We start from the raw sequence: 25,046 nt of genomic DNA on the forward strand, positions 1-25,046 counted from the left end.
CCAGTCGTGCTGCTCAGCTGCCCCAGAGCGAGGGCCCTTGGCCGGTGCGATATGACCCGGGGCTGGGGACGGCAAAGGCCGAGGTGCGGCGGAGTGAAGGATGCTCGTCTGGCGACGCCGTCCCGGTGGGCTGCAGGGGCGGGCAGTGCGTTGGGTCCCGGGGGGGCGAGGGCCTCGCCGGCGCTCTCCGCTCTGGCCTTGGCAGCATCTTCATGGAATTTTTCGGTTGTGCCCACGCGGGAGTCGTGGCTGCTGCCCAACGCTGGGCAGAAAAAGCACCGTCGTTAATAATTGACTGGTGAGATAATGAAATAACCGAGCCAGCTGTTTGCTTTTCTTCCTTTTCCACTGCCACTATAACGCGATGCACGGCGGAACGTAATAAACCAAAGGGCAATTTCCAGCGGTGAGGCAGCGGGTTTGGATATGAGAGTCGCTGGTGCAGCTCTGATGCCCGTGGTGTGCGTGGAGCCGCCCGCTGCCTCCGAGGCACCCCGGTCGCGTGGCGGAGCCAGGTGAGAGATCGGGGAAATCGCCTCCAACACGGCGCGAGTTGCACTGACAGCACTTCAGGTTCCTGGAGTTTACAGTTCCTTTTCCACTGACTTTCAGATCTTTTCTGCGGCCGTAGCTGGAATGCGGACCCAAAGCGTTAGCTTTTGTTTTCTAAAGAGAAAATTGGAGGTAAAACATTTGTGCTAGCTATGCTCTGCTGTGATCGTGCGTTCAGATCTCCAGAGGTAACTCAGCCAAACGTCATTTCACTGTGAGTGTATAGATTTTAGATGGCTCTGTCTGGTATATATTGTGTCTCTGTAATTCAAGAGTGGCTGCGGTGCCTGTCTATATGTTTGTGCAAGCAACGAATGACAATAACGTTGTGGTTACTCTGTGTTGCCCGCATCTTGTTTGCTGTAAATCTGCCAGGAACAGACCCAGGAGCGAGCTAGTGGAGGTGGCGGGAGAAGAACGAGTAATGTTGGAAAACGAAGTGTCAAAGTGGTGTGTTTTCTGTTGATCCTTTCTCCCCACCGAGGACTAACTCGGCTCTCTGGTTTCTTCCGGAGCATCTGCTGCCAAAGTCCATCTGCGCCCATCCAGAGGCACCCTTCTGTAACAGTCAGCAGGAAAAGAGATGAAGGAGCAGGATATATCTCGGAAAACTTTAAAACCACCTTTTGAAATGTTTAACCTAGGGTTGCAAGCAGCCTTAGGCACGTGTGATTACACGAGGCAGCCTGAACTTCAGGGCTTATCCTCTGTATCTCTGCGCGTGCAAGGTGACGTTTTTCGCAGGGAAATGCGTGAATATAATCAAATAAGTGAGCAAGGGCAGAACTTAATTTATACCAGAAAATGTGTCTTTAAAATGCTAAAATTATTAGTGTGTTATAATGGGTGAGGGACCAGCTGTGGACATGGGCAGTCTAGTGTGTCACCTCTGGTATGACCATCGGCCTGGTACGGGCACAGGAGCTCTGCTCCGCCCATAGGTGCGCAGATCACATATTTTTTTTGCAGAATAAATAAAATCCAGGTCCGTGTTCAACTGAGGAGGTAAGCGCTCTGGCAGTTAGACTTTTTTTTACACAGAAAATAGTTACCCTGGTACAAAAGCACATAATGATCCTCCAGCCTAGGCGAGGCTGATGGTGAAGAGCAGGTTATGGATGAGCGATTTGGGAACTTGAAGGGCAAGTTTCCATAGAACAGATTAAAGGTGGAAAGCCATACCTGAAAGAACTCGCACCTTCCTATTTGGATAAGAACTAATTGGTGTGAAGTGTTACAGACAGGGAATTGCTTCATCTCTCGTTTATACGTGAACCAGGCGATCCTCTAAATGAAGCTTCCACTCCTCTCTGAATTACTCGCCTGCTGCCAGAGGCCGAGTGCCTGCCCTGGCGTTAGCTGCTTTGTTAGAGCCTCTCACTCTTGCACTAAGCGCTGCCTTTTCCCCGAGTGAAATAAATCTCTGCTTTCCTCAGTCTTTTTCCTCCAACACCTTCCGTCGGTTGTGCAGCACGTCTGATTACTGTTCGCAGAGCAGGTGTTCAACTTCTGCCCGTGATTCCGAGCAGCTTGCGCCCCGCTGTTAAACCTGTGCTGATATCACCGCCAGATATTTCCAGATGAGTTTTAACTACTAATACAGTTTCTCATTGTTTGTTATGGAAACCAGTGATGATCACGTTTAGTGAGAGGAGGAATAAACGCTTGTGAATTCTGTCCAGATGAAAGATATGGGAAAATACTCGAATGCAATACTTGCCAAAGGAATGGGCCAGTCTAATATATTATATTTCTTTATATTTGATGGTTTTCTTTTATTCCAGTGGAATGCTCTACAGTAACTGGATATTACATTACTGTCTGCCCCGGCCCAAAGGCAGGCACAATTGTGTTTAACATCTGGATGAATTAGACTGAAAACAGACATCCTCTGGAAAAGGAATAGTTTCTGTTTCTTTTGTCAAAATAAGAAAGTTAAAAAGCTAGTGGCTTTCAAGATACGAAATTAACTAATTCATAATCCTGAATTTATATGTAAGAAAACGGAAGGGCTGATATTGTTTGCTGATTATGTTTTAGACTGGAAATGGGCTATGAAAGAATGGAAAAGTTACGTGCTTTACTGAGGGTAGTAAGTTATTAAAAAAAATAACTTGTAGTTAGAAGTGTTTAGGAGGCGAGAGCTCTGGGCTCTGTTCCCGTTGTGGGACTCTCAAATGATTTTATGGTCAGGCAAATAGTCCTGGTAGTGACAGTATATGACGAAAGTTCGTAACATGTACTCTGAGGTGCAAGGAGATTGCTTTGTCAGATGGAGCTCCGTTGCCACGTCTCTGCTTGCTTTCCCTCTTTTTCTGTTTTTCTCACGTGCTCAGTCTCCTCCTCACCTGGGTTCACCGTTACAAAGCTCTCCAATTAGCACAAGCTGGGTCCTGTGCTCTCCTGTGGCCTGGGAGAATCTGGGTGAGGCAGCCCGGCCGCGCCGTCCCTCCGCCCTGGGAAGACCCGGTAGGATTCTCTGTCCAAGAATTTATGTTCAGGCAGCCCTTAGATGGGAATGGCTTTGGGAATAGAGTGAAGGGAGTGTTTCGGGATCGTTCATGAAGTTCATAGTACGCAGTCTGAAGGTCGCCAAGTTCAGCAGAAATCTCATTACATTTAAGGAGCAGAGAATGAATTGTTTAATCCATCTTTATTACATCTAAAGGCCATAATCTAAATATATACACACATATATTTACATACATAAGTAGTGTCTATAATCCCACTTGATTAAATGTGGACTGGACACTGCCCCTTACCCAGCCTGGTGCCTCCAGGTCAATTTGGTCTAAAGCTGGAGCAGCAGCAGCAAAATTTGTTCTCACGGCAGTTTTGCCTGTGGAAAGCATAATTACAGCACAGAGGAGTTGGAGTCTACAGCCTCTTTCCGTCTGGGCCTCTTGGACTGTAATGACAGAGCCATCTATTAAGCTTCTGAGAATAGTTTTATATTCTAACAGAAGAAAGCGTGTATAGCTGCCAGAAAACCACTGTTCTTCAAAAGATAAGGCGACTTTATGGCATTTCCCAGCCAGCCAACTCTCACTCATGAGTCTGAGCTGGAGTTAGCTCTCCCAGAGCAATAAAAGCCCAGGAAAGGCAAATTCTCCTTCATATAATGCTGTGAATACACTTGGCCTGGGATGTGTGGCAGTTGTTGGACCTGCCTGTTACAAGCACTTGGATTTTTCTAATTACAGGCTGTTAATAATGCACAGAGCGCTACCCAGCTCTTACTGGTAGTTATTCTGGAGTCAAACCACAAGTCCGTGGAAGGAGGTGTCGAACAGGCAGCCCAGGTTGCACCTACTTAGAGGCCGGTTTCTTCTCTCGTGGGCTTGTCTTGATGCCGAAGCTGTGGGAAGCCCAGTGCGGTCAGGGGCACTATGAGAATTTTATTTTTCTCTGATGTTTCTCGGACAGCCTTGCTGGCAAGCAGTCAGCAAGGTAGAGATGAGAAAACATCATCTGAGACTGCTCTTACCACTCATCTATGAGCATGTGCTCATGTTGCAGCTTAGCCCGTTCCTGGAAATCAAATCTCTTTCTCCTTGCTATCCGTTAAAATACGACGGCTTATCCCTCAGGGAGAAAGCAGTCCTCGGTGTCCTCATCTCTTCGAGATTTCTTGCCTCTTTGTACTGAGTCAAGTGCGGGGGGCGGAAAGTAGTTTTCTGCCCTTAAAGAGCAGCCTTGTGCCTAAGCTTCTGGGAGAGGAAGGAGACTAATGAAGGCTTTTTACTTTGAATTTTCTTTTGTGTTCTCTAGGATACCGGACAAAATATACTAATTTTAAAGGCATACGTCTGAAAATCACCACTATCATTAGGGTTTTTTTTTCTCTTTCTGAAATGTTGTGTTCTTTAGAGTCTGTAGTTCTTTAATGCTCTTGAATATTTTTGAGTCTGTTGTTGTAGCCTGTAAGAGCAGTGTGGATGGTAAATTTATAGCATTGACAGAACTTGAATAGATTTAAAAAAAAAAAGGAAAGAAAGGAAGTTTTGATGAAGTAAGAAGGGATGAAATGGAAACAACTGGAAAGAAATGCATACGTTTAGAATGAAGCTGTGATTTTTGGCACAAGCATTTTTTTGGTGAAGTGCTTTCAGAGGTAGAAACAAAAATAAGTGTTTGGTGTTTAGTGGATTAGGGAGTAACGAGGATGGAAGCCGAGAGACATTTTTGAGGCTGAATAAGGGAAGTCAGGGAATTCAAGGACAATGGAGAAGTATGTGGTGGGTGACTGCTCTAATTAAAAGGTCAGACTCTGTTGGGCGCTCCGGAAAGGTCTCTCACAGGGCTGTGAAGAAGTGCCAGACCCGATCTTCCTCATTAAATCCTTAGCCAGAGATCGGACCATGGTTCTCAGGTCCAAACGCATTTCACTTGGGCCGCAGCTTGTCATCAGCCGAGTCGGCATGTTATTGAAGTGCCAGGCGTTCGTGTCCAGCAGTGAGATGTCATCACTGCGTAGGGAATGACTCCAGGGAAGGTGTAGGATGGACCCGTTCTGGCATCGCGGCTCAAGCAAAGTTGCCGCGCTAGTAGGCAGGAATCTCCTCCTTCTCCAGAGAGCCAGGTGTAGCTAGGCAAGGAGGTTTTGGAAGATTTCTACCACCACCCCCCAGAAAAAGGGATATTGAGATGCATTATTATTTTCATCCTCTAAATTACTCAAGACACTCTTATAGCTCTAAAAGTCTTAAGTCTCTATCTGTGGGTTTTAGTGGAAATGTTTACATTCCTCAGACTATGGTGGCATTTATTTCTGTGTGCACAAGGCATAAACCTCCTCTAAATCCCATTTTAGGCTCTGTTTTGAGTATGTCTTATGCTTTGACTTTCCCTGGCTCTCAGCTGCGGGGTAAGTTTCCCACTGGGCCTGTGTAAGCCAAGCTTGAAAGTTTGTCCTTGGGTTTGGATGTATGATATCCTTGGCAACCGTTAGGTACCCGCATGGTGGCTCTGGAAATGGCACTAAATGAGAAATCTGGGGTTTAGAGTCTTCAGAAATCTTTGCAAGAAAAGTACAGATTAGCAGAATCTGCGGTTTCCAGTCATCTGAAGGGGAGGCCACCTGACGTGTTGCCTTCCTGTTCGAAACCTAAAGCTGAAGGTTCTAGGGAATGTGATTATGGGTTAGAAAAATATAATATTGGGTTTTTTTAAAAAAAAAAAAAGCTAAGAGATGCTTTCAGAGACGCTGGGCACAAAGATGATCATACAGCCATGCTTTCCTGGATGTGGTATCCTTGCCCTTCTCTCACCCTTTCAATAATCATGTGAAAGTGATGGAATTTGAAGACTTCAGACATTTGTCTGGAATTTCTGGATATTTCACAGTCTGGTCGAAGGAGCGGCTCTGACTGGGATGTGAGATGTCTGGAAATGAGATACAGTCCCTGAGAATGCATCCATGTCGTGTGTGTACGTGGATTTCTGTCTGGGAAGACCTGGACGGAGATCTGGGAACCTGTGCTAGATCAGCAACTGATGACCTTCCGAAGGTGTCTGAGATACCAGAGGCTCTGCACTCGCCTTCCCCAGGATTTCAGACTCCCTGGGCTTCCCCGGGACAGCCAGTGAGATCGCCCGCTACAGCAGGAGTCTCACAGATGGTATTTTGGTAGCAATTGGATCTCATAGTCTGTGAAGCAGATGGGTCAGGTGTTGCAGACTGTGCAACTGATTGGAATCCGAAGAATTTCGGCTAATATTTACATCGGGTGTTTACCCTTTGATAAGAAACAGGTCATTCACAAACATGTACACGACATAATATTGGTAGGTTGGTCACGATGTTTGGGTTGCATTTCACACGCTCACCATTGTTGGTTGGAGGACAGTTGCATGTTGTAGTTGATACAGACTAATATCTGTGGTTTCCCCCCTTTATTTCCAGGGAGCCATTTGTTTAAAAAGGGGCGTTTTACAGAAATAGATCTACGAAGATAGAAATAGATCTAACATGCCAACATGTCAGCAGGGTGTTGCTTTCGTCTCCGGAGTGTTTTGGAGGAGAAAACCTGTTTGCTTTCCCAAAGTTACAATTCCTCACCCACAAACACCAGTCTCAAAAGCAGGTTTGAGCTCTGCTTGTGTTTATTAATGGAAAAAGCTCATTCTTGCTTCTCTGATGGAAAGATTGCGTTGGTAAACTTTAAGAGAACTGTACAAGTGTGCAAACGTGCTGCGTGGCTGCACTCAGGGACTGTTTTTCCTGGGTTGTTGAGGATAAATCAGAGGTTTGATAAAGAAAATACCTGTGTTTCAGACGGGTGATGCTTTGGGCAAGCGTTGTATATAACTGCAGGTGAGTTATGGATTAATTACCAGCATGTAACACAATCTAAATGAGGTCAAACAAGGAAAAACTCTAAGTAGGAGAAAGCTTGCCCTTCAAAGATGGGTAACTTGTTAAATGACTGCAGTCTAGAGTCGCTGGTTTTCCTCTGTACGGAGTTCATTTGCCAGAGATGTGGGGCTTTGACCTGCTAAGCTGGTTGCAAGGAATTCAAGATTGTGCAATACCAACCACCTTTCCCTAGAAGGAAGAGGTTGAAGTGGTGACTGGTGTTTTAACAGCAGCCTGTGAGGGACTGGAGACTTCAGCAGGACTCGAACCCGCACCGAACGCTCTGGGTCTGGATTTGATAAACGTTTGGCTGAAGAAGCTTTAATGCAAGTGCTGGTACCTGAACTGGGCAAATGGGCTGTAACAGTGCGGATTTCCTGGCGCTGCCTTACCACTAGTGGGTTTGGGGGTTTTTAAAAATTATTATTATGGTGGAAACTTGGAACAATTCTTGTTTTGAAACATAAGACACCATTATCTTAGCCCAGAGACGGCCCAGCCCAACGTACACAACGTCCTGTGCCACCTGGGCTCTGTTCTTCCTCGGCCGTCAGCCTGCTGCGAAGCGTTAGGCAAGTCCCGTTCCCTGCGGAGCCCCTGTTTCTCTTCCACGCTTCTGTTCATCTCACCTGGCTGGTTTGTCAGAGCTATAGAGCAAAGAGCACACGTTTTGTGTTTGCAAACTGCTTTATGTAGAGGGCTGTGCCTGTGTAGGGTGTTCTAGGTAGTGCTAGAGTGAATATAGTAAGTGGGTGGAAATCAAGTTAGCCTTGTTAGAAAAAACCAAAATAAAACTTTGGATCTTAATAGGTTGATAGTGGCTTCTTCCTTGGGCATGGAGTGGCACGCTTAATCCACTTCCCTCCATCTTCTGGTGTTCTTGGTTCTGATGTACTTTTAATCTAACATTTCTCTTTTTGCTTGCAGAGGTTTGCAGTGAAAATACTGTGAGCCTGCCTGGAATGTGCACGTTGTATTACAGCCGTGCCAGGGCGTTTTTAAGACCCAGAGACAGTGCAGTCCGTGAGGGTGCTCTACCACCCACCAGCTGGGGAGAACAATAGCATCATTGTTAATGCCAGTTGAGTTTTAAGTACATTAATGTTTTTCTTTTCCGTGTGAAAGAGAAGGAGGTTTTCACATAGTTCTTTAAACACATTGTGATCAACGATTCTGCTTCCAGGGTTTAGGAAGCATCTTCCCCAAAAGAAATATGACAGGTTTTCCCTAAGGTGTGTTTCAGGTTTGTACTATTTCAATTTTAGCAGAGACTTCTGGAGAACAGTATATTTCTTCAGTTCTTATAATTTTTCAGACACTTCATTGATGTGAAATTGCGAACTTGGCCTTAAGCAAAACAGATACGCAAAATGCAAGCCGTGGCAAGAGTGGGACCGGAGGGCACCAGCGCAGGGGGAAGTCCTCCTGCTTGCCTGGCTCTTCTCCGTGGCGCAGAAGGAAAGGCTGCAGGTAGCTTCAGACAGGCAACGGGAGAGACTGTGCAGGAGGAGCAGACGGAGGAGGGAATGTCCTGTGAGCTGCAGTGTCCTCCCACTCCTGCTGCAGGCAGGGACTCAGTGCTTGCTGCTGCTGCTTCCAAGTCAGATGTTCTTACCTCAGTCTTCTAAGAGACTGAAATTGTATTTCCTATGATTTCTGCTGTCATCATAAAAACGTGGAACAAAAATTCTCACTCTGTTGCCGACCTGACTGTAAATCACGAACGGGTAGCTTGAAATAACTGGGGGGGAAGAGATCTTGGGAAATGCTGGTATAGGAAACCGAGAGCGCGCTTTCATTGATACACATAAACCAAAGCATGACTGTTACTTAAATTCTACACAGAGCTGTGAAAAGTTAGAGCCACGTTCTCGTCGTAGATCAGGGTAGCTCTATTAATGTCAGTGGAACGGTGCCAGCACATCCCAGACAAAGACTCGTCTCAGTCTATTAATAGCAACAGGCGAGTAACGGAGCTGCTTGGAGAAGTTCCACTGGAGCACAATTTTGATTAAAAAACCAGAGATAAGAATGACAGAGGAATCTGCCTTCTGGTGCTCTTGTGGAATGTGGCTCCCATGGGGTTTGATCCCGTGCACCTCCCAGCACCCCCAGGGACCACCAAGCCTCGCACGGCTCGGTGAGACCCAGCAGACACTGCGGTGCTCCGGGCTTGCCGGTGCCGTCTGTTCGTTTAGATAACGTAACAACAGGGGTGCGATAGCAACCGTGGCACGGTCTGGTTCTGCATTTAGTGTCAGGGCAATCATCCTCTCAGCTGCTTCTCCTTCTTTGTAGCTTCAGAAAATCCAAGGTTTGCCTTTCACCAGATATCAAGGTTTTTATTTCTTTAAATTCTTCAATACACTGTGGCGAAAAGGATGGGGAATGTCGTCATCGGCCGTTGATGCTTCGTGTTTTCTGTGTGACTCTGTTATTCAGGGACAGACAATTAAATTTCACAGCTGCATTTTAGATCATCGCTGAAGAGAGAGAGAGACCTTCTCCAGGCATCCTTGAACCGGTTTCTTACTGAAGCTTCCAAAAAGCCCAGCAGAAATTCCCACTGTGCGGTGTTATGCAGTTTTCATTTCCCAGAAACTAGCTAATTTATTTACTGTGCCCCACCAGTCCAAGTTCTCTTTATAGATTAACTTGTGTATTTTGGCTCCTATCCCCCTCTTCCTTTGGCTCAAAATGAATGATACCAGGACTGTCTTTGAAACAAGGCAGGAATGTGAAGTTTTTTTGATTAAACAGCAACATCACCCCTGAACCCTCCCTTTCTGGCAGCTTTATGAGGCCCCACTGCAGACGGGCGGTATTGGGAACGGGAGATTAAGGTCTGGCGAGTTCAACCTTTTTGAAGAATTCAGACATGTAATATTCTGATAGGATTTGGAGGGAGTTTGCGTCTCCTCAGAAGGTGTGTTGCTGGAGCAGCTTGTCACCGAAGGTTTTCAAGACTGTTTGCTTTCTTTTAATAACTGCTCAGTCTTTAGAACTGGTTTAAATGAGAATTACTAGGCAAGGTCACTGGCTGGCACCTACCTGGCTTGCCAGGTTCAGCCCTTTATCAGGGACTCGTGCTGCCTGTGAGCATGTCCGAGGGGTCCGAAGCTGGCTGAGGGGGTCACGCTGTTGGTGTGACCATCTCCTGCGTGTCTTCTGTTGGCAGACTGCTTGTCGAGACCCCATTTGCTCAACTAAGCCTGTGTGCATCATGTATAATGATCGGAGAGTAAATGTCAAGCGCTGCTGATAAACACAGGCCGTCTTCTAGACTCTGCAAAAATTGTGTATTTGTGGTACGTGACCTCTAAGCTGGTGCTTTTACCTAGTGTGTTTGGTGTGTTTGCAGGGGAGTTCTGAGCATCGGCCATAAAAATATTTGGTTGTCTTTTAAAAATCTATAATTTGTTACTGACGGCAGAATCTGTCATTGAGTTACCCTGTCGATCTCTCATCAAGCCCCTTTCTGTAAGCCTCTGGGAAAGCTTTTTCAAGATGTGTATTTCTGAGCACGGAGGGAACTGGCGTGGAAGCTCGCTTAAATGACAAACCATTTTCATTGTGTTCATGATATAAAGTATGATTTGGTTCTTGCTTCTCCGAGAAACAATGGAAGCCTTTAAGGAGGGGGGAGAAGGCTGGTAAGACCGATTAGAATCATGTTTTCTTCCTACTTGGTAATTTTTCTGGGTTAATCTGTGCACTGCTTGTTCGGTACAGTTATCCACGGGGCACTGACATGTCCAACTAACCGCCCACGTGTTTGTATTCCTGGGTGAGATTTTCTGGAAGGAAACGTGGAGGCACTGCGGGGGCTCGGGGCACGCTTTGTGTAGTGTCAGTGCAGTCGTGGAGTTGCGAAGCCCCAGGCTGTTTAGATCCATCCAAATGAGAGCGAGGCGCCGATCCACGGCTGTGAGCATTTTTGGAAGCACAACTCTAAGTCGCTTTGAAGCTTCAAGTAGGCAGGTGCATGTTGTATTTAAGCACCTCCAGGATTAGGCAGCACTGAGCTGGGATTTTTCAACTCTTTAGACATTTCTAGGCAGATACAGAAACTAGTTTTGATTCTGGCCCTTGATGTTTTGCAATCGTAATGAGAGGGCGTCTTCTAATTGTCTGTGTAGTCTTTTAGATTTAATGAAGATCTAGAGAACTCTTGTTATTAAGACTTAGTTGCTCTGTCTGTGTTAGAGGAAATGATTAATCCAAGATCCTGATAATTACTGAAGCCAGAATTTTACTTCTAGCTACTCTAAGTACTATTTTCAAGTTCTCATCTTGAGCACGTGTGTGATGCTCGCTGCCTGATGTCCCCAGGTGCGATCGGAGTCCTCCCACTGAGTCTTCTTCACATGTTTTTCTTTCCTTTCAGGACCCTCTAGACACTGTTGGAATGTGACTACAGAGAAAAAGGTGATTTTCTAAGAACTTGATTGTGGACGTTTAATCAGACTTTGATTTTTGGAAATGCCGCAACATGGCTTCATCCGGGAATGACATAGAAAGATGGACTCACAGGCAAGGTGGTGGAACTGGAGAGCTGGTAGAGCCTGTGACCTCTCCTGAAAATGGTAATCGTCTTTCACCAGTGAAGGCGATCGGCAGTGTAGATCATCTCTTGCACCTCCCCGGAAGAGTAGACTCTGCTTACAGCTCTTTCTCAGGGGGATCAAATGTTCCAGAGTATCCCACACCATCGTGCTACGGTGAAAACTGCTGTTTGCCTCCAGAGCAGGTATCGTACATGGACTCGGAATATGTAAGAGGTATTTATAACCTCAGTGGGGCAAACTCTGACCTCAGATACCCGCAGCCGTACAAGGCACCAGACTTGAGCATCCATAATAACTCTAACGGCACCAGTCTCGCTGAAGGCTGTGGAAGCACTCCTATCCGAGGGACTTTAAATCAGGGACCGCTGCCTCTGGCTGCACCTCTGCCTTCTCCTCCCACGCGACTCGATAGCTATAAAGTCACTAAACACCTTGAAAACTCAAGAGGGAGATGCAGCTCTGGAGGTCGCAGTGACTGCAGCGTGCAGCCAGCTCCTTGCGTGCAGGACAGTCACCCAGCAGGTAGGGATGTACCCTGGGGTCAACGCAGGGACGAAATTGCTGAGCGAGATGTAGTGGCTGCTAGGAGAAAGACTCTGGAAAACAAGGGCCTTTCTTCTTCTGATGCTACAAATGAGGTATTTATATCAAAAATTCAGGGGTTAAAGCCGGAGGAAAACGGAGAGTGGAGCCCATCCCAACAACCTGTAAAGAGAAGCAACCCACATATTTTCAGCAGACCTTCTTCATTCATTTTTCAAGAATATTTAAAGACTGACTCTGTGGCTAATGTCCCTAAAATACTTTCTGCTTATAATTCACCTCACGCTTATAAGATTCCTGAAGAGATGAACTCCAGGTCCTATCACCCAGTGCTTACCGACCCCCGCGCTGTTAATGATACACAAGAAGGCAAACAGTATCCCTGCAGCGTACGTAAGCCAACCTTCAGAGAAGCAGACCTGCAAAGCGCAGTGCCAGACCCAAGCCGACAGTGCCCACTCCGTGCTGAGCTGCATTCAGACTTGGATCAGGATGTGTTTGAGGAGGGTTGTGACTTAAAATATATGGAGAATGCTTTTCTAATTAAAAATGCTTCCAGGAAGCTGAACAGTTGTACAGATGAAAATCAGTGCTTTGACTCTGAAGGAAAAACTGGGAGCGGTGTTAGGGAGCCGCTCCTGAACCAGCGAGCCAAAATGCAGGGATCACCACTGTCCTGCAGCTATGACACTGGAGAAGCGGAGCACCCTCGCTGTGAGGAGTCGGATCAAGGAAATAAGCAATGCTACGATAATACTAACCAAATGTCGTTTTTTAGGCCAAAGGAAGATTTCATACCTCCATTTTTACATGAAGTCAAGAAAGAAAAACAGGCTAATACCAGCAGTCCTGACCCCAGCACACATCTAGAAGAAGGGGAACCTCCTGTTCAGAAATATCAACCTGAATTTCAGAAACAGCTCTTAGGGCCGCTTCAGGATGATCTTGCCAGTGAACAAATAACCAGGCAGACGACTCCCATGCTTTACTATCTTTCTGGGGGGAAAACCACCAATATCCTGCACCATCACAAGCTCGCCCAATGTCAAGAGGACGTGAGGAGCTTACCAAAGGAATTCCCAGCAAGCAGCTACTCTGCCTCAGCGCGACGTCTAGAGGCACAAAGGGAAAGCAATCAGCTTCAAAGGCCTGACCACCACCATCAGTGCAGTGCTGATGATCTGCTCGAGACCGACGATCTCGTCCTCGGGAGTCCTGCTTCATCCACGGATGAGAGTTTCCAGAACGACTATAGAGAGAAACTTAAAGTGGCTCAGAGAAAGGTTCTGAGAGAAACCTCCTTTAAAAGAAAAGACTTACAGATGAGTTTGCCCATTAGACTCCGACAGAAACCCTCTAAAAGGCCTTCAATTGAACACCTGAGGTCTTTCTCGTTATCCAGTGCAAGTGAGGATGCCAAACCTGTTCCTTGTTCCTCTTCTCATCGAGAATCCTTGGGGAGTTTCAATAGGGATGAAGAAATGAAGAGGCCACAAACAGGTCGAATCGGGGGAAGGAAGAGGGTAACAAAGGAGCAAAAGAAACTGTGTTATTCTGAACCTGAGAAACTCGATCAGCTGGAAGAGAAGGAGACATCGTGGAGTCAAGCAAGGGATGAAATCACTGAGCAAGACATAATGGCGGCTAGGAGGAAGACTCTGGAAAACAGGGGGAGGGCACTTTCCAGCTCAAGTGTCTCCAAGACAGAGCTGAAACAAATCCAGCAGACTGCACTTATGGAATACATGGAACGAAAGATTAATCAAAGACCAGGTAGTTCACAACACCTCCCGCTGCATAAGCCGCCCCTGCAGAAGAGGCTGTCGCATCCCAAATGGCCTCCTGGCAAGGTTTCCAATCCAAACGGCAGCAGGACGGTGCAAACCAGTGAGAATTTCTGCCACGCTTTCTCTAAAGGAAAATCGCCCAATGTTTTTCCACCTTTGGCTTTTGTTCCCCCGCTGAGCGTGACCGGCAGGTGCGATCCCAGCTCTGATGCCGCTGGTACAGCCACCCTGAAGCACGAGCCCTCTCCCAGCGAAGCGGACGGGAGCTGCACCGGCAAGTGTGCGTCAGCGGAAAGTCTCCCGCAGGCAGATGCTCCTGCATCTGGGAGAGCTCGCGAGAGATCGAAATCGACTCCTCCTTCCACACAGGTAAGAAAGATATTAAGATAGTAATTATTTTTGAGTCCGACTTACGGCTATTTACCCGTTTTAGAGAACTTTGGGACTACTCCAGTGAAAAACTGCTGAACGTCACAAATTAGGAATTAAGACTTGATTTATTATTTGTTTTAGCGTGCAACAGAGAGGTGACAGATGTGGAGAGGAAACCATATTTGCTTAATCTATGGAAATGCCGTGTGGTCTTTTGAAAGCAAAACGCATGCTCTGGTTTGCAGCGTACAGGGGAAATGATCTGGGGGGGATTTGGGGAGAAGCGCTACTAATTTTAATGCGTTAAATATTTTTTGATTAATGATAACAATTCATTGTTCTCAAAAGTATTTTGCGAGAAAGTATTGCAGATGAACAAGGTGTTCTTTAATGTGAAAAGTTACAAGAGAGTTGCACGAGGGTGGAACCTTCGTAACAGCTGATGGAAACGCATTTTTAGTCTGGGCAGAGTCATTTGTTATCGCTCAGCAAGTGCGCAGGTAAAGGCAGGGAGGAAGAGGAGTGTCTGCTTCAGGGGACACGCTGTGCGAGTGCCGTAGGCTCTGCCCGAGGGCTGGACGACGCCGGGCACGCGAGGATCCCTTCCAGAGCTGGCGAGGGGTGCGCGAGGGGTCCGGCGCTCTGACGAGGCGCTTGCAGAGAACGCGGGCCGTATGCGGGGTGACGCTGTTTGTCACCACCGTTAACGACGGCACCTTCGTTAGGGGACTGTCCCAGAAACCGCTGTCAGAGAGAGATTTTTATAAATGACCAACCTTTTTGGCTCCTGCATCTGAAGGACAGTAGCCATCAATATCGTTGTCAAGGAGAATAAAGATGATAAAAGGGTCAGAAAAACAAATAGCCTAATATGTTACTAAAATTACCCAACTGAAGAGGATGGCAAACTCCCACCGACGCTGCCTGCTTTCTAAATTGTTATGGGGGTCAATGAGAGTATATATTTTGACGCTAGCTGTTCTTTGGTTTTCTAGGAAAGAGAGATGGATGCTGCCTAGGAAGGGCATAATAGTCATTAAGGAAAGGAGATAGGCAAACTCAAAAATAAAAACCTTGGTGAACCTACTCAGAGATCTACTGTTGGCTTCTGTTTCTGGGGGTAACAAAAGCGGGAGTAAAACTAAACAGCTGCCTAGTTTGAAAATGCTGAAATTGTTGTCCCAGTGTGCTGTTTTCATTTCCAGGGCGCTTACGGATGTGCCGGCGCTGCAGCGGCGCCGTCTCGGCGTTGCGAGAGCTGTCTCGGCCCACCCAGGTAAGGCTGTGCCTAGGTAGAGCCTAAGTCCAAGACATGCGAACCCCAACGGCAGCTGTGGTTGTCTGGTTCTGCCCTTGCGTCTTGGCCATCCTTCGTTGGCCATATGGGAATATTCACCCGCTGCACTATTTGTTTCATTTTGGGGCACTCTTTAAAATCATTTCTACTGTTTGGAGCAAAAGTGGAAGATGCAGAGTGCACCTGAGCGGTTCTCCCTGCAGCAGCCGCTCTTCTTCAGATGCCTGAGATCACAGCTCCCTCCTCTGAGCTCCGGCGAAAACAGCACCTGCAACAGCTCGATATGCCCAGGCTTGAAAAATACGTGTAATCACAGAGTGGTGTAATAGGGGCTTTTGGTGTGTGGTTTTTAAAGGAAAAAAATACTGTGCCCTTGACACATAGCTAACTAGAAAGTTTGTATGTTAACTCTCGATTTTTGTTTTGCTGATCTGAGGAGCATCGGGGCGAAACAGATCTGAACTTTGCCTCGACAAGGCAGCGATGCTGGCGCTTGTGTAGCAATAGAATTTCCACTGTTTCTCATTCAAAAAGATCCAAAGGGTTTCTGGAGGCTTGATTAACCTAGGAAAAAGATTGTATTTTTAGTAAGATTTTGAAGTTTTTCTTAGACTTCCTAGTTTAGCTGAGAGGCTCAGCAGGTCAGCATGAATGTCAGGGGAAGGTCTGGACAGAACAGCAACATCAGACACATTTGATCGTAGCTCTATAATATGTACTAAGTAATGAAAAGATGAGAAATCCAGAACTGGTTTCACTAGTAATTAATTTAGATGATCATCTTTGGGAAAGAGCTGTAAGTACAGGTTTCACTCTGTAATAGTTGTATCTCATATTTTCTCTTTGTTTTCCTCCACAAGAAAGTGCTGTTGAGCTGTGGTAGAAAATCCAGACTAGACCAGGCGTGTTTGCAGTATTAATTACTCAAATAAAAGTTCCAGCTGGGACCAGGAGCAAGAGCAAGCTGGGATCATTACCCACACCAATAGTGTCCGTGCGTTAGTGGGAAAAAAGCTTGAGAGCATTATTATGCATATTTTGCATTGATTCAGTTACACAATATAATTTTGAGGTAGTTTTCACTGATGTTATCCATTTTCTGTGATAACTGCTGCAGATAGTTTGTTTAGCCTACAAGCTGGTCCTACCTGCTGCCGTTGCAGTGAGGCCTGACAACGAGTAAGGATAAGCCCTGGCAATGCTTGCGGTGGTTTTCTTAGGTCTCTCTGTATCTCTTCTTTTCATCTTCTATCCCTCCGTAAACATTTGTCAATCCATGACGGCAATATCGCACCATCATCGCGCTAATTTGGGTATCACAGTACGGCATCGCTTTGCCGTGCTGTGGGGTTTCGCAGGGGGTATATTTCTAGCACCTTTTTGATGGAAAGGCTTCACCAGCATTAAGGGCATCACTAAATCACCAGGACCAGGTGGTTCATGTCATGGTCAAATGAGTTTTTTATTTTTAATTGCAGTGAAAAGGTGCACATAATAGATAAGGTCTCTCTAAGTGACATTGTTAGTCATTATCTAGTACAAACGACGACTGAATTTCCCTTTGCCAAGCTGACTTCATTTTTTGATGGAAAGCTAAAGTGACTGTGTTAAAGCTGCAAAGTAGAGCTGGAAGAAGGGAAACGATGAGAGAAGCTGGATTTTCAGAAATAGCAAGGCTTTCATTGCTGAGCCACAGCACAGCTCAGTTTGGCCACGGGAAAAGCTTTGGTTTTCGCCAGCGCCTGCTTGAGCCGGGTAAGCGCAGCTCAGCTGCAAACCACCCGCGCTCCCCACAGAGCCCCACATCTGCATCAGGAAACCTGCCCAGACAAGCTACGGCTGGAGACAGCGCAGGGCTCGTGGGCTTAAGTATAACCGTCCAAGCATGTGGAAGCTTTCCTGACACAACACAGTCTGCTGCTGCTTTCTTAAATCTAGGAACTGTTATCTGCGTGTGTATCTTCACTGGGGGTACTGCGGCCTCCACTGTTAGACGTTAAGTCTCTTCATCGCTCCCCACTGCCCCGTTCTTTCAAGAAAAGAAAATGCCTGCCTTCATATCTCCACATACATCGTAGGAGAGACTCACACCACCCATAAAGCCAGGGTTAACTAGGAGCTTTAGGGGAGGGGAGGACCGGTTGCTGCATTGCTTTTATATGAGACCATAGCGAAAGAGCTAAACAAAGGTGGGCAAATCCTGCACTGAATTTTCTATGCCCGTTTTGAGGCAGGAGATGTTTGCTTTGTGCCCGCAACTTTGAAGCTCAGATGTCAGGTTAACATAGCTAAATTGGGGCTTATAAATCTTCCTTCCATCTAATCCCTCCAGCTTTCCTCTCTGCTGTCCTGTCATAATCCTGTTAGGTTATGAAAAATTTTGCTAGAGGAAAAAATAGGTTTGTTCATTCAGTCATGATTAATACGATAGTATTTATATATACAGTGCACCGACTATTTTCACAAGCAGTTACATGGATGTATACGTGACCATCAGTGATTGCAGACGGTCTACACGTACTTCAGTCATCTTGTGTTCAACAGGGCCTCTAGAGTCTTGCAAATTCTGATCCAAAGTGTATTTTTAAATTACGTATATCTACTTATTCTGGCATCATTAGTAAAATCATTTATGCCCTGCAGACAGTAGCTTTTTCCATCAAAGTTTCTTCTGAAGCGTTGGATCAGAAAGCTCAAAGCACTGGGTCAGACACGCATCGGCCAACTCAGAAGTACAGGTTTCATCTCAAAATGGTTCACTGAAAGGATTTAATAAAACTTTTACTTAACTCTAATGGCCATTTCAAACCAGGAACCTCAGGTGAACAGTGTTTCCTCTGTGTTGGTATTCAATTCACCTGAAGAGAAGGAAGCACTAGGTGTCGTCTCTCAGAAGGGCTGAGAAGTGATGCACAAGAGACGGGCGGCACAAACCGCTTCTCTTGGGCTGAAACGTTCTCGCTGTAGCGATAAGAAGGCGTGAGGAACAAGACGGTGCAGGTTTGCCCTCTTGCAGCACAGTCGCTGAGTTACAAGAGAGCTGGGGGAGGAAAGCGCAAATCGTCCTCTTGTTCCTGCCCGGTGCTGCCCAGGGGTGGCCTGGGAAAGCGAAGGTCTCAGCAAGCCCCGGTCCCCGCGGGCGTCTCGTCCTGCCGGCGGCGTGCTCACCAAGGCGGGTGGGATGGCCGTCTGCTTTTCATCCCCTTGCGGGTGTGATGTTTTAGGCTGCTTTTTACCACGGGTTTATTTCAGAAAACATGTATGTTGGTCGTAATTAGAAAATGAGAAATTCAATGGGGATTCAAACAACGTGGGGTGGTGCAGCTAGACATTTTACATACTCACTTTTATTCCCAAGCAAAAGTAATAGGTGTTATGGAATCTGTATTTTAAAAACTTTAATAGAAAGAGGAAGCTGGAAAGATAATGACAATTACCTGTAGCTGCTTAAACAGTCTGCAAAAATATCTCTTGTAGAGCATGTGCCTGCAACAAAAGGAATTGTGTTCTTTCTTATAGTTTCCGCGATCCTGAGAAAGATGGATGTGAGAATCACGAATATAAAGACAATAACATAACTGGACGTGCCTGTTGTCAGGACATGAAGGAGCCGACTCCCGAAACCTCTATTCCTGCCCCAAGAAGCGGAAGCAAGGAAGATGCTATGGGGGAGGAGGAATGCAGAACTAGATCTCTGAACGGCAACGCTTTGATGAAGCGTCCAGAGCAGCAGCCCGCAGCTTCTCCAGAGCGAGTAACGTACCACCACGCGGCGTTAGCTCAGCCTCCCCAAGGAGACAAAAATACAGCCAAAGGTGTAACTGCAAAGGAAACACCCGTGCCCGATAGCCAAGGTGATGCTCTCCCTGGGAGAGAGGCAGATCTGCCCAGCAGGAGGCTGCAGTCTCCCGAAGACCGGCGATACGAAGAACTTGCTATGGAGATCGTTGCCAAAGACAATTCCCTGGTTGATATTCTCATGCCTCATCCTGTTAGAAAAACCGCTCTAGACCTGATGGAGGGTCTTTTTCCTGTTAACATTTCCATGCTGGATAAATCACACAGAAAAAAAGACGTACAGCCTGCGCAGGAGAATGGGTAAGTAGATAAAACCAATTATCTAGTATTTTAAGCTATTTTAGTGAATGGCTATCGTGTATGTACTAGCAGAAGATGACTGGAGGATATCGCTTTATCTCTGTTTCATTAACAAAATATTTTAGCTTCCTGATTTATATATCAAGAAATATCTGAGGCTATGGGGATATGATGGAAGAAATGTGGTTCAATGTTACCTTATTAAAAGGGCTGCAACAAACCTGGGCTGCAAATCTTTTGCTCTATATCTTTTAAAAACTTAGAAAAATTGCTGCTAAGAGAAGAGAGCAATTCCATAGCCAAGATGGGTAAAACCACGAACACAATGTTTATGAACAGAACTCTAAGCGGTTGCCACAGGTATTTATTTTCTGTTCCAGTAGCAGGAAAAGTAGTCAAGATGCAACAGAAGACTGTCCTGTATCTGAACACGATGCCAGGCAGAGGAGCGAAGACCCTGCCTCTGAGGGAAACCAAGTCCAGAATAGGAGCAGAGACAGCACAAATGACCTAGATGACATCACGTCCAAGAAAGTATGTAGACGGCCATCAGAGGAACCGCTGTTTCTCCACCGCAACAAAGAAGTTATTATTAATGTCACATACATTGCTGTGGATATTTTTATTCATTACTTTTATCCCAATAATAATGTTTCACAGATAAATTTGCATCCGTTTTTGTCAGTAGGTGAAGTCCTGGCAAATTGGCATATTGATCATAAATGGTGATATTTAAATGCTGCCTGGCTGGATTCAGATCTCCTCCCACATCTCTTCAGCAGGTCGTCGGGGATGGGTTGTATCTGGAACACGCACGCAGGGTTGGTTATACGTTTCCTTGCAAGGCCAGCTCCCGTGCAGCAGCTGACTCACAATTTGACGCTCAAATCTGGTCTCAAAATCTGTAAAATTCATTACAACTGGCAGCCTAAATAAGAAATGTTTTTTACTGTGAGAGAACTGGCAGCAGTGTCTGTGGTGCCCTATTAATTCCATACGTGCAGGGAACAGAGGTAGCCTGGACGTAGCTGGGCTATGATAGAGATACGGCAGCTTGGAAGGGCAATTTGTAGCTTTGAAGAATTAGATAAATTTTTTCTTTCCTGTAGAAACCTGGCCATGCTCCATCCCAGGTAATGACAGTCTGCCTTCCTGAAACTCCCTCTGCTGTGCACGTGGTGATATTTTTCATTACCCAGCGTCTGACTGCTGCTCCTGCTCGTGGCGGCGTTGGCCGAGCTCCGAAAAAGCTGACAGGGCTCTTCTCCCGCTCCAGGGCCTTTTTCCATATCAACGTTTCTGTTTCAAACAGCCTCCGCTTGCTTCACGACCCAGGCACTGTGGCTTGCTCGAATCACCCGTGGAGCTGACTTTTTCTGTGCATAATATAAATGAAATTCCAATTAGTTCTTGTAAAGCTTGGTAACAGAGCTGTGGCTACATGCTCATGTCTTAGAGCATAACCGTGTGTAATCACGTTGTAATCTTCATCGCAGTTCACTTCTGACTGATTGGAAGCTCTCTGAGCTAGGGATTATATCACCAGTTAAGGCGATTGCCAGTAATTTGCTTTTCAGAGTTTGAGAATTAAGTACATCTTAGAAAACCTTTTTTTTTTTTCTTCTTTCCTAGAGCTTAAAATTATTTTAAAAGTCAAAAATTCCACAAAGACAATGTGAGGAAAATCCATTCCCTAGAAATGATATGGATTCTCTTTGGCAATAACAGCTTTCTATGATTTCTGTTGTCGTCCCCCCCCTTTGCAGCTGGAACTCATCTCTGGCCTCCGGTCAAAGCTGCAGACCCTGTGGGAGGAGAGGGAGCTCATCCTCTCTGAAGCCAGGGAGTGTGCCGAGCGAGGCGAGGAGCTGGAGGCAATGGTGCAGGACGTCTGCAAGCCCAATGAGTTTGAGCGCTACATGATGTTCATCGGTGACCTGGAGAAGGTTGTGAGCCTCTTGCTCTGCTTGTCCAGCCGCCTTGCCCGAGTCCAAAATGCCATGAGGAGGATCGATGGCAATACAGATGCTGAGGAGAAGGTGAGTGTCGAGCGAGCAGGGTATTTGAGTTGTTTCGTTAACTTCTTCCCAGGTGGGGCTGTGCTCGCCTCGTTTGTCTGACAGCTCTAAAGGACAGCTGTCCATCAGCCAGGAATCCCAACAGCCCTTGCGTGGGCAGTGTTCAGCGCCACGCGACGTGGCTCCACGGCCGAAGCAGAGCGGGGCTCTGGAGTGGACACAGGTTCAGTGCTGGAGAACACCAGTGCGGGGTGAGCTCTGCAGCTGGGCGCTGGGGTTGCAGCAGCAGCAAAACCCCGCGAGGGTCCGAGCCGGAGGGGTGGCCTCTGAACCCCCGGCTGCTCCCTGTGGTGTAGCTCCAAACGTGTGCTTCAGAGGGCTTTCTGTTTTTTGGGGGGTGCCCCCGCCCCGATAATTTCAACGTGGTAATTGATGCCTTTGAAATAGTATTTCACTTTATGGGCTGATCTTAACTAAAGCAAGTAGGAAGAAGATGTGGTCGTAACTCGAGACAAAACTCCCCGTAGTTGAACTCAAACAGCCAGTTTTGCTGGAAAATTAGGAATTATCTCACGTCACCAGGAAATCTTTCCAAGTCTGAAAAGTCTATTTTTTTGCTAGAGGAGGCAAGCCAAATTTATCCCAGGAATGATGCCTTCCTGCTGTTCTAATTGCTTTTTATCAATACAGTACCTGCTGTTACCTCTCATTTGGAAATTAGAAAAGCACAGGGTTAGAAAAGCTGGGATTTCCTGGAGCTGGGCTGCTGCCGACCTGCAGCTCTAGAGGTTTATCGTAGTTCATGTGCAGAAGGGCTCCGAGGGAGTCCGGCCATGCAGTGGGACGCCGAGAATCAAGACCTACCCGCTCCAAAACGTCAGTCGTGTTAGCGTTAATAAATTTGAGCAGCATTTTACGCTGACTTTGGCCAACAGACTTAGTGGTTGGCAGGGGAGCTGCTGTTTCCTTAGTGTTATGTTAATATTCTTCACAGTAAATACATTAAAATAACTTATTCAAGAATTTGAATAGCACACTCAGTAAAGATGTGGTTACGTGCCAGCATTTTCACAGCCATCTCCCAGTCACTGCCATTGCCCCGATGTTAGCAAAACCAGCGGCCTCGATCTTTGACTCCGTTCTTAGGGTGTCGATGCCGACCGTTGCTCTGTGGTACATTTATGGATGCGGTTCTGAAACCGGACATTTTCCAGCAGCGCTGTCCCTGTGAAAATCATTACAGCTGAAAGAGAATTAGCTGAAATGTGAAAGGTATTAAAAGCCTGTAGAACAGGCAAGGCTTCATTCTCGTGGGTTTGTTAAGACGAAACCTTTGATGAACAGTTACTGTCTGTATCAACGTTACTTTTAATAGAAGTCACACTATCTTTTTAATACGACGTTGGCACTCTGGCCACAGGCAGCTCGCAAAATACAAAGGTATGTGCCTTAAAGAGCTTCTAATTGAATGAAGACAGACACAGGATACTTTAAAACTGCCACAAATGTTAAGTATATTGATTATTTTTTTTCCTGAGGGCAGCATGGAAGAAGTGAGCCTTGATGGGGTTTACTGGGTGTCTTTACCTTACAAGCCACAAGAATGAGTAATTCAATCGAGAAAAAACTCATGTGGAACACAAAGCCCACAAGAGGAAGTAATTAAACTAAATTGACTGTGGCTTCCAAATGAAGATCTAGAGTCTGCCAAGAATGATGAGTTTTCATAGTGTGCTGCTTTGTTTTTTCATTCTATTAGCAATCGCTGAACGAACGGCACAAGCTCTTGTCTCGGCAGCGGGAAGATGCAAAAGACCTGAAAGAGAATCTAGATCGCAGAGAAAGGGTGGTCTCTGGTATCCTTGCCAAATACCTGACTGATCGGCAGCTCCAGGACTACCGACGCTTTGTTCAAGACAAGACCTCCTTGCTGATTGAACAGAAGGACCTCGAAGAGCAGATTAAGTTTTTTGAAGAACAACTAGAAACTCTTGAGAAAAGCATCCCCCTCTAATACCCGCCAACACACCACCCGTTTTTACCCATCGTAATTTGTGACGTTCCCCTGGAAATCCACAGGCGCTCGCTGCACTGGGCTCGGATCGGTGAATTCTTGCAATCCTGTTAGTGCTGCAGCATCGACAAGTGCTTGGATGCTCCGGGGATGCTCTAGGCACGCGCTGGACATGCCTCCCCCTTTGGACGGGCCAGTGATGGCATCGTACAGTATGTAGCAGGCTGCATTTTGGAAATGACTGATAGGATGTTGCTCCTGTTAGCTTGGCGTGTATTTCCCCTCCTTCTTGTCTGTCCATCTGTTTCCAGGTTGACATAATCTCAATAAAAGAACAATACAAATCTTTTCCCCTTGTGGGTGCATTGAGTGTTTGAAATGAAAAATGATGTGGGCGTTCAGATTCTAATGGGGGATTGCACAAAGCCATAGGAAATGTTAAGGGCCATTTCAGTGAAAACTCCTCATTTCTACTGCTTACATGTATGATGCAGTAAAAATACTCTGTAATGGAAGAAAATAATTATTTCCTTTCCTGGCAGTTGCCATCCATGAGTCTTCCCTGGCTCCACATAATCCCGGTAGCCTGTTCAGTAGCTGGTCTTAGGAGGTCAGAAAAAAAGGGTCAAAAAGAGACGATCAGGGGTGAAACTGGCTTAAATGAACACTTTTGGGAACGACAAACTCTGAACTTATTCCTGCGCAGGCATTTGCAAAGTCCTCGCTACGCTTTCAAATGTGTTTCTTTTTCAAGCAGCGCCTTCAGGGGTTTGTTTTTAAGTAGTTTTCAATTGTCAGCATGCACAAGAAGTGCTGGGTGTGGGGGGAGGCTGTGCTGCAGCGCGAGGCAGGTGGGACGAGTGGAGGAAATTATTCAGTTTCAATGAGGCTTTACATAAATCCCTTGGCAAAAATCTTTTATACTCGCGTTGTGTGTTGAGCCAAACCAGTGATGTTGCTATATTTAAAATTTGAGTGTGTTTTGTCTGTTTTTAAGTATTCGGTGAGAGGAATATTCTGTCTGGGCTACATACCTAGACCATGAATAAGGCAGCTACTAATCGAACTGAGGTTTCTTCCACAGGCAAAACAGATGTTTGTTGGTCCACGACGTTAGGCTTTACCCAGAAGTGTTTTACTAGGGGTGTGTGTCCTGCCTACAGAAAGCATCACCACTGAGAGAAGCCGTCCTGTTCCTGAGGCATCTTCTCCTTTGGGATCGCGTGAGCTTTCAATAGACGCCCAACCACCCAGGACGGGGAGCTGCCGTAGGTTTAGACTGATGGTTTGCGTTCGTTTTACCTCAGCTCACATCCTTCATCCCAGTTCCCCCACTGGGCAACATGAACGAACTGATCAAGAAATGCCAGCGTACAAAAAGGAGACCGCCGGGTGCGTTCTGCGCGAGCGATGTTTGTTAGGGATGCCTGGCCAACACT

The 25,046-nt window shown here is 46.3% G+C and overlaps 1 protein-coding gene across 3 annotated transcripts; it reads left to right on the plus strand.

Moving 5' to 3' along the window:
- Positions 1-330: 330 nt before the first annotated feature.
- SHROOM1 (shroom family member 1) lies at positions 331-23,956 on the plus strand. 3 transcript variants are annotated; one of them, XM_064458265.1, is made up of 8 exons: positions 331-515; positions 613-684; positions 11,298-14,177; positions 15,386-15,456; positions 18,997-19,575; positions 19,956-20,109; positions 21,342-21,614; positions 23,353-23,956. In XM_064458265.1, exons 3-8 carry the CDS (start codon positions 11,403-11,405, stop codon positions 23,605-23,607), a joined length of 4,107 nt encoding a protein of 1,368 aa, XP_064314335.1. In that variant the 5' UTR covers positions 331-515; positions 613-684; positions 11,298-11,402; the 3' UTR covers positions 23,608-23,956. The 3 variants fall into 3 exon arrangements, with proteins under 3 accessions (XP_064314335.1, XP_064314334.1, XP_064314336.1); XM_064458264.1 differs by lacking the exon at positions 613-684; XM_064458266.1 differs by lacking the exon at positions 331-515 and having other exon boundaries at positions 678-766.
- Positions 23,957-25,046: the final 1,090 nt, after the last annotated feature.

Source organism: Phalacrocorax carbo, chromosome 8 (genome assembly GCF_963921805.1).
Source record: "Phalacrocorax carbo chromosome 8, bPhaCar2.1, whole genome shotgun sequence".
NCBI classification, from domain to species: Eukaryota; Metazoa; Chordata; class Aves; order Suliformes; family Phalacrocoracidae; genus Phalacrocorax; species Phalacrocorax carbo.

Bases quoted from the DNA above. Each gene is read 5' to 3' on its own strand.
- SHROOM1 (XM_064458265.1), top strand. From the start codon at position 11,403: ATGGCTTCATCCGGGAATGACATAGAAAGATGGACTCACAGGCAAGGT. The intron at 14,178-15,385 runs GTAAGAAAGATA...TTTCATTTCCAG, and splicing joins CGACTCCTCCTTCCACACAG to GGCGCTTACGGATGTGCCGG. The intron at 19,576-19,955 runs GTAAGTAGATAA...TTTCTGTTCCAG, and splicing joins CAGCCTGCGCAGGAGAATGG to TAGCAGGAAAAGTAGTCAAG.